The 8,851-nt window shown below is 48.7% G+C and overlaps 1 protein-coding gene across 1 annotated transcript in view; it reads left to right on the top strand.

Annotated features, from left to right (window-relative positions):
* The window catches only part of Gabbr2 (gamma-aminobutyric acid type B receptor subunit 2), a 328,989-nt gene that overhangs the window by 242,752 nt on the left and 77,386 nt on the right, over window positions 1-8,851 (top strand). The window contains exon 8 of the mRNA XM_021159700.2: window positions 527-587. Coding sequence (XP_021015359.1) covers window positions 527-587 — 61 coding nt within the window. The remainder of the gene's footprint in view (window positions 1-526; window positions 588-8,851) is intronic.

Below are 8,851 nucleotides of genomic sequence, written 5' to 3'. Positions count from 1 at the left end.
AGAAGGAAAGAAGGAAAGAAGGAAAGAAGGAAAGAAGGAAAGAAGGAAAGAAGGAAAGAAGGAAAGAAGGAAAGAAGGAAAGAAGGAAAGAAGGAAGAGGAAGGGAGGGAGGGAGGGAGGGAGGGAGGGAGGGAGGAAGCCCTGCTTCCCAACACCCTGATGGTTCTCCAGCCAGATAGCCTCAGGGAAACCCTATAGTGGGCACAGGACCAACAATTAAAAGCCTCACCTCTGTCTCCATCCCTTGATAACATAAGCCACATGGGCATTTCATAATCACTGTGCTAATGACAATGCTATCTCGGCTTTAATACACATGTGATAGCTTCATTATTGATTTTGTGCCTCTTGAATATTAAGCAGATAAAGTCACAACTAATGTGTAAGTAATGAGTTTGACTTTGGTGTCTGCCTTTAAGGAAGCCAATTTTTCTCCAATATTAATAAGCACACCGTGCTGTTTCCGATTTCACTGGGCTAATGTAACATCTCTCTTTTGTTCTCGTTTGTGTTGTTTTGTTTTTAGGGTCAAGTTGTGTTCCGGAACGGGGAGAGAATGGGAACCATTAAATTTACTCAATTTCAAGGTAGGCTTCTGGACGCTTATTCTTTCCAGCTGACGGCATTTATATTCAGGGATGTTGTGTTTCTGCAATAAAAGGCATCAGAAGAGATGGAAATCTGATATGAGATTCCAGATAAAACAAGAGTCGATAGGAACCACTTCCCCATGAGAACACGGGTTACAGCTGTGTGGAAAATTGTTTCTCAAATGCCCAGCTCCCCAAGCCTACCTGACCCCCATGTGACTCCTAGATTTGTAAGAAAGGAAATGTGGGTAAGTCAATAGCACTATGCCGAGACGCTTGCATCATTCCGGGATTTGACCACAGACCAACGTAATGACCCCTACCTCTCTCTCCATCGCCCAGTGTAAGCCATCGCCTGCATTTTGTCAGTCTTACGTTATCTTGGCTCACCCCCACAAACCCCTATCCAACCCACTTTTTGGTAGCTATTGTAAAACCATCTGAGGCATTAGCTCATTTCCGTATATAAATACTTCAGTGTGCATCTCTTCTGGAAGACTCTTCCAGACATAGCCACTGCACCTACAAGAACATTTCACAGTTCTCAGTGTCTTTCCACTCTCTTTCATCAGTACCCTCACCATTTCAAAGCTAACAGTTTGATGGAGGAGGACCCTTACAAAGCCCTACCATCATATCGGTCTGGTGTGTCGCCTTAGTACAACCTCCACAGCCTCCCCACCCTACTCACTACACAAACACACACACACACACACCCTAAACACATACTGTTCTGTAGGAACTAGTACATTTAGTGGGGTTTCTGCTACTGTTGCTAGAGTGAAGGTGGAGCTCAGAAACCACCCCTACCACGTTCCATGTATCATGAAAACAGATCAGAGAAGGATGGTGACTTGTCATAGTCCTCAGAGCATAAAGGGGGAGCGGATATGGGCAGAGCTGGACACTCCCTGGGAGAGTTGCCTCAGTTTGGCTCAGTGTGGTTGTTATAATTGTGGTTAGCCTGCCCCACTGGAGGGACCGTTTGTAAGAGTACTGCTTCTTGGCTTCTTGACGAGAGAAGGAGGCCTTTGCTTTGAATAGATCCAAGAGTCATTCCAGAGGAAGCCAGAATTGAGGCAAGCTCTTCAGATCCATTTGAGCGGACCCCACCAGGCACCTGATCAATCTAGAGAGGTGCATCTCCGGCTGCCCCCTCCTAATGGGAGTGTGTAGTTTATTCATTCATCCTCCCTTGGCGAGTAATTGAAACACACGTCAGCTCCCTGGCAGGCACAAAAGGTGTTATCATAGGCAAATGTAATTATTTTCCCATTTGTTGAGTCTTCTTTATTGGCTGAGCAAAGTAAGCATCCTAGCAAATATGCTTGTTCTTCGAACGATAGCAACTAAATCCTTTTGTCATGTTCTAAGTTCTCAAATTATATCACCTGGAGCTTTGTAAAATATGGATTACTTGATCGCAGGGTGCCTGCTGACTTTATTACCCTGCTCTTTTTCATATGTTAAGTTTAGACATCAACTCCAGCAACTGCGGGCTTAGCATCGCCAAACTCACAGGGCAGCCCGAGCTGCCCGCCAACATAAGTCAGGTTTGTGATCCTGCCCACATCAAGTCAGGCAGCAGGTGCGGGACCAGTAGGTTAATGCTTCCATTGCTGGGATCAACCCAGAGCCATGATAACGCATAGGTGCAAATAGCCAGCATCCTTCACTCTGGAAGAAATACCTCCAAAGAATGCTGATTTGTATCCCTAGAGGACATACCCTCCTCGGCTGCCCACATAGAAACCTACTGTCCATTCATGTCCCTGTACTGGCCCTGGTCCCTCCCTGCCCCAAAGGCCATGCCCCCATCACTAGATCCTTGGACCTCCTCCACATAGCTTATGTGTATCCGCCCTTCTCTGGTGGGCAGTAAGCTCCGCACCCTGGATGGCAGGTGGAGGCAGGGGCAGCCTTGCCACCCATCCTGGTCATGCCCAGTTCCGAGTCTACCTGTTCCCTGCTCCTCCCCCATCCACTCTGCCGTCTCCTGAGCCCTGTGTGGATGGAGATGAATATTGGAGGAGTAGCTTCTTCTTTCCCTTTAAGAGAAAAAAAGATTCCCTGTGACTGCCTCTTCTAAACAGCACTGGGACTCTGTAGCAGGGAGGAAGCCGAGCAGAGCGTGCGTGATTAGGCCTTGTTTGGCGCTCTCATAGAAAGCCCAGCATCTGCTCCCGGCAGCCTGCCTTCATTAGGCCTGTTTGTGAGGCTGACTGATAGTGGCTTCCTTGAGATATAAAGGACAGCCTCCGGGGCTGGTGTCTGCACACCTGATCTGAAGGGACCGGGGTCTTGCAGGCTTTTAATGCCATAATTGTCATTCAGAATGTACCTCCCGAGGTGGAGGCTCCGCCTCTCCATGCATACCCTAATCACCCCCACGGAAGAGAAGCTGAAACCGTTTCTCCCTTCATCTGCCTGCTGCTTTGCTGAGCCCTCCAGGGAAGCACAAGTTGAGTAAGATACAGTGTCTGGCCCTGGGGACTTCACAATCTCTCTGGCCAAATGTCAGTGTCCATAACAGCGGGAAGACACTTCCCAGAACCTACTAGGGAACTTTTAGGACAGTTTGGCCCTGATTAGAGAGACTCCTGAGGCTGCTTTTTAAATGTCCTTTCCTGTTTCCTGACACACTGCAGTGCCCTCCATGAGCCAGGGTCTGAAAGGCTGCCTCAGTGGACTCAAACACTGGCTTTTTAAGACTAGAGATGGAGTCCCCAAAACTTTAGCCCACTGTAGCAGGGCTGTGGGTCAGCAGGCACAGAATGACACTGATGAAGGTGGGCTTGTTGGGACCAGGGTGTTGTTCCCAGCCTGAAGACCTGCTAGCCCTCGCCATCCACCATCCAGGGGGAATGCCCTCAAGTAAGGAGGTCCAGGAGACAGAATTACTTAGTAGACATTGTACTCCATAGAGTAGCAGACTCTGTATTACAGGAGCCCTGACTCTCCATGCCTCTGCTTGAATGCCTCCAGCAACGGGGAGCTCATCCCCCTCATGTGAAAAGCATCGGTACTTGCCAGGCAGAGTAGCTTAATCACTCTGAAATTTCATTTTAGAGCTCTGCTCTCTCTCTCTCTCTCTCCATATATATATATATATGTGTGTGTGTGTGTGTGTGTGTGTGTATATATATACATATTTATATTTATAGTGTTATGAAGGAGAACCTTGCCCCTTGCTTTGAAAGTGACTGAGTATTCAGGGCATGATAGTGTCGAGTGTCTTGCTCAGTGACTGGCGTAGAGAAGGGCCATGTCAGCTGGTGGTACCTTCTCCCCTAGCCATTCTCTACATTGACCGGAAGTGTAGCTGGTCTTGCCTCACACTCCTCATTTGACAGGATATTGATGCCACTGTCTCAAGGAAAGACCTTTTGGCTTGTTCATCCCCTATTCCCCTCACTTATCCCCACACCCAATGAATGAGCCACATGCTCATTGCTCAGTGGGAATGTTGGATTTCCGTGTCCTCCCCAAGTGTGGGTTGGCATTTTGCGTGCGTATACTGTGGAGCTGCCTCTGTGGCACTGGATCGGGTGGCTTTTTGGTTTTCTCTGCCTTGGTGGTTGCTGTTGTTTTACACTTAGCATGCTACGTTTTGGACATGCCTCTTGCTTCATTGCTGGGAGATCATCTTGGCCGGAGTTTCTCCCTCCGGTCTCCATGGATACATCCATCCCACAGTTGCTCCCCAGTGACAGGCACAGCTTGTCTCAAACCCTGTCTCCTGATGAATAACAAGGCCCTTATACCCATGTCCTTGTGGGTTCCACTGGGGCCTCTGCAGGCTGTTGGGCTGGGAAGTGCGTGAACATTAAGCCTGTGGATCCTGCCACATTTCTCTTCCCAGGGACTGCATTGCTTCCATTTCCCCTAGTCAGGGATGCCAAGGTCCCTCCCTCCCACCTGTGGTATTCCCCCGATATCTCTCTCCTTCCCTCCTTCCCTCCCCATATACCCCCTACCCTTCTTCTCTTCCTCTCTCTCCCTTTTTTTCCCTCTCCTCTCCCTCGTCACCTGCAGTCTAAAAGAATAAACTAAGTCATGCGGTGGCTTGAGCCATTTGTTAACTGGTAGTCTGACCCCCTGGCCAGTTTGATTTTGAGGTCACCATTTCCCGGTTATGTACAAGTCGCTAATGCTCTTACATATTGAACCTGTATGTACGTTTTGAAGCCTTCCGCTTCAAAAGTGTCTCCCAGTCTGCCTCTGCTCTGTAAACGTTAAGTCCCATAGAGCAGAGCTTTTCAGTTCAGATATGCATTAACTTCCCCCTGCCCCACTTAAGGCTTCTCTGATGTGTGTTTCTCAGGCTTTTGGATGGCTCGGTCTTGTTTTCTTTTGCATTGTTTTTGCTTCTGACACAATCTCCACAGCTCAGGCTCTTGGAAACTCACTTTGCAGCCTGGCCTTTAGCCCACATCAAACTTGTGGTCCTCCCGGCTCCACCTCCTAAGTTCTGGGATTGCAGGGATTCAACACTCTAGCAGGCCAATAAGTTAACTTTAACACATAAGGTTGTTCCCTTCAAACCAGAGTCAAGGAAGGATGGGTATTTGGGGGATGAGACAGAGCCCATGTCACATACAGACCAGAGAGCCAGCAAGAGCAGAAGGCTGGCAATATCATTCCCAGATAAAACCTTGGCCCAAACTGTCTCCTGGACATTCTTGGGCCCACAGCCAGGGAATATTTTCAGACTGGACATTTTTTCAGCGTACAAATTGTCACCATAGGATCTATTTTTCTCTAGGTACCCAAATGCAAAGTTTGAGGAGGAAATGTGCCTTTTAAAGAGAGAATAAGGGAAAACTAGGATTATTCTGTGAAAATGGGACTCTGAGTTCCATAATATTTTTAGCCTCTCAGAACCAGAAATTGTCCACATTGAAAATCTGTTGTGGCCAGTGGAGCTCCACTCCATCCCCATGTTAGGGTCAGCTTGGGAAGCTTGTAGAAATAACGAGCCCTCAGGACCCTCCTCTTAACCTCTGGGGTTCTAAGATGAATCAGCTGGTACCCAGGCATCTGAACGTTCCAGTAGTCCCAGCTCTCTAAATCCCCACCAAGGCTGAGAACCAATAAAGCCACTCATAGCAGCTGGAGAAAGAAAGGCCCAGAGAAGGGGGAAAGTCACTCCAAGAGCTGATCCACAGCAGAGCCTGGGGACAAGGCAGCAGCTGGTGACAGCTATTGTGATGGCCTCTACTCCCTCGGGAACAGTCTTCCTTTCAGGATGTACACAGATGTCCTGGTCCATGAGCTATAGTTTATAAGGCCCAGTGTGAATTCATAGAATTACCACATGATTTTAGAGTGGAGACGCAGGCTTAAAACTTGGAAGTACTGGGCCAGCAAGATGGCTCAGCGGGTAAAATCACTCAGTGGCCATTACTGCACTGACAACCTGAATTTGGTCCCCAAAACCCATTGTGGAAGGAAAGAACCTACTCCTAACAACAACTGTATACACACACACACACACACACACACACACACACACATGAGAGAGAGAGAGAGAGAGAGAGAGAGAGAGAGAGAGAGAGAGAGAGAAGCAGAGACAGAGACAGATGCATCTTGCACTAATAATAACAGATAAAAGATTTTAAAAGAAGTGCTGGCTACACGTCAGGCTGTTAACCTGGTCAGGAAGGCCAGAAGAACAGAACGGAGCATGCGCCTTGTACATACCTGTAATCCCAGCTGCTAGACAGCCTGAACCAGGGGGACCACAAATTCCAGGCCAGCCTGGGAAAGCCAGTCTTGTGATCTAGTGGGACTGTGTTGATACAATAAAATAAAATAAAAACTTGGTTGGGGAAGTAGAGGCAGGGGAGAGCTACCATGAAAAATGGAGACATCCATTGAAGTAAGAGAGTACTCGGACTGTCTGAGGACAGAGCAAGAGGCCCACTCTCTTCTTCTCTATCATTTGCCGTTAGTTAAGTCACTAGAGAGACCCTCACGATATGTGCTGCTCACAGCAACTCTGAAAGCTCACAGTTGTGATTTTAAAATAAAAATTATTTGTTTGTTTATTTGTTTATTTATTTATTGTTTATTTATTTGCCATTCTGGAGATCAAATCCAGAGCCTTTCACATGCTTAGCAAGGCTGTATCTGCCAACCTTGGAGCTGCTGCTGCTGCTGCTGCTGCTGCTGCTGCTGCTGCTGCTGCTGCTGGGACACGCTCTTATGTAGCAGAGGCCCCAAACTTGCAAGTCTCTCATTTCAGCATCCCTAGTGCTGAGACAGCAGGCACACACCACCACTTCAGAGTCTACTGTATGTTTTACACCTTTGTGACTCCAGCTCCCAACACCAAGTCTGGCCCACTGCAGGTGCCTGACAATATTAGTTGAGTGAATGAAGGCTGTGATGCAACCCAGGGACTTAGTGTAACATCTCTGTGAAATCAAAGGCGTCCCAAACTGCCTGTGTGAATGGTGTAGGAATAACTTTGACTTTGTACTGCCTATGGAAAATATATAGATGGTTTGGTCCCCTGAGCTGGCCTCAGTATGCAAATTAGTATTCAGGAAACAGGCAGGTGATAGGCTGCTGTGCTCAGCTTGAGCAGGAGAAGTGCCCTGAAGCAAGAGCAGGGTGGCCCTGTCAGGTGCTCCTTGGCCACTGTCCCCACACAATTTTAAGCCCTTCCATCGTCTGCCTGAGGCCTCTCTCTCCTCCCTGGACAGGGGAGTTAGGTCATGGTCTCTAAGCACTAAATGCAGAAACTAGCTAGCTCCTGGAGCCTTTGAGTATTATCTCCTGGGAGAAATTATGGTGATTATGTTCTTTGTGGGAAGTTGAATATTATTTCAGTGCCATGAGACAGTGCATAGAGTGGGGTGGGTGAGTCTGAGGGGCCGGCTGTGCGGCTCTGGGCACCATGGGGTCCCTGTGGCGCCACTTCCTGGATCCTGATGATTTGTTCCTATCGGCCTGCATATTTCATGTGCTGCCTCCCTGAGCTGAATAAATAAGTCAGGGCCTCCTCCTCCTCCTCTTCCTCCTCCTCTTCTTCCTCCTCCTCCTCCTTGTCCTACTAGGGATGGGAGCTGATTGGGAAGCCTGTGAGGCTGGGGACTTCAAAATGTGAGAGCAGAGATGCTGGAGGCCCCTGACTGAGTGTGTTAATGTGATATCTAAGACCTGGGTGACCCAAGCAAGCAGCAGCCACCTACATAGCGTGCCCTGCCCACACCCATGACTTCTATAGTCCCCTTTCCCTGAAGTCTAGGAAGCAGGCAGAAGTACAGCCTAAGAGACTCCCTAGTCTGCTTACAAGGTATGAGCAGGGCTTCTATACCTCTGCAAACTCGGTCCAGCTGGAGGCACTGGGGACCTACAAGCACTTTGGTAGTCCTTGGAGCAGTAAGACATGCTTCTCTGGTGGTGAGCCACAGAAGTAGTTACACAGAGCTGTCACTCAGGGATCCCATCAAGGGATCCCTGTGGGCCATGAGAAAAGTCCAGGGTTGGAACTGAGCTCTGCTCCTAGTGCTGCTGGAGCCTTCAGCAAAGCCATGGTCAACTCCGGACTTGGTTTAATTGTCAGTGGAATAGCACTAAGAGCCCTTTACACACCCACACACTGACCTAGCCACTGTTGGTCATTTTCTTTTACTGTAGTAAAATACCTGGGGCCAGTTATTCTCCCAATGAAAAGAGGCCTGCTTGGCACACCATGCAGCAGGTGACCATTCCTTCAACTCACTCTCACAGGAAGAAACCACACCCTTTAGAATGTCCTTTCATTAGAAAGGGACACTAATGACCTAAATGCCTCCCACCACCTCAACGCTGCCACACAGGAACCGAGCTTCTAGTGCACAAACCTCTAGCGATAGACTCAAACTGTATCAAACCACAAGACCTGCCTCAGGACTCTGAAATACCTGCCTGCCTTCCCCCTTCCTTGCAAGGCCTGCTCTGCCTGGTGGCTCCACTCTGTACACCCATATACCCAGCTACCTGCCCCTTTTGTGTGACCCCGCCTCTGCTCACCTGCATCTGCCAGACATGAAATCCACAGCCCTAACTGAAGGGACTGCTTGTATGAGTCTCTCAGTGGCATGGGAGATCTCTGCCCAGCTCCATGGTCACATTGCCGCTTTCCCAGGATGCTCTGATGCGTCTACTGATGGCATCTGGCGTCTCTTCCCCAGTTCCTTTGCTTTCCACCTGTTGCTAGAGGTAGATGTTCCCCAATGCTGCATGGTGGGCTTTTCCTAGGGTCTCATATC

This window comes from Mus caroli, chromosome 4 (genome assembly GCF_900094665.2).
Source record: "Mus caroli chromosome 4, CAROLI_EIJ_v1.1, whole genome shotgun sequence".
NCBI classification, from domain to species: Eukaryota; Metazoa; Chordata; class Mammalia; order Rodentia; family Muridae; genus Mus; species Mus caroli.
Note: the sequence above shows the minus strand (reverse complement) of the source record. Positions and strands in the feature narration are given on the sequence as shown.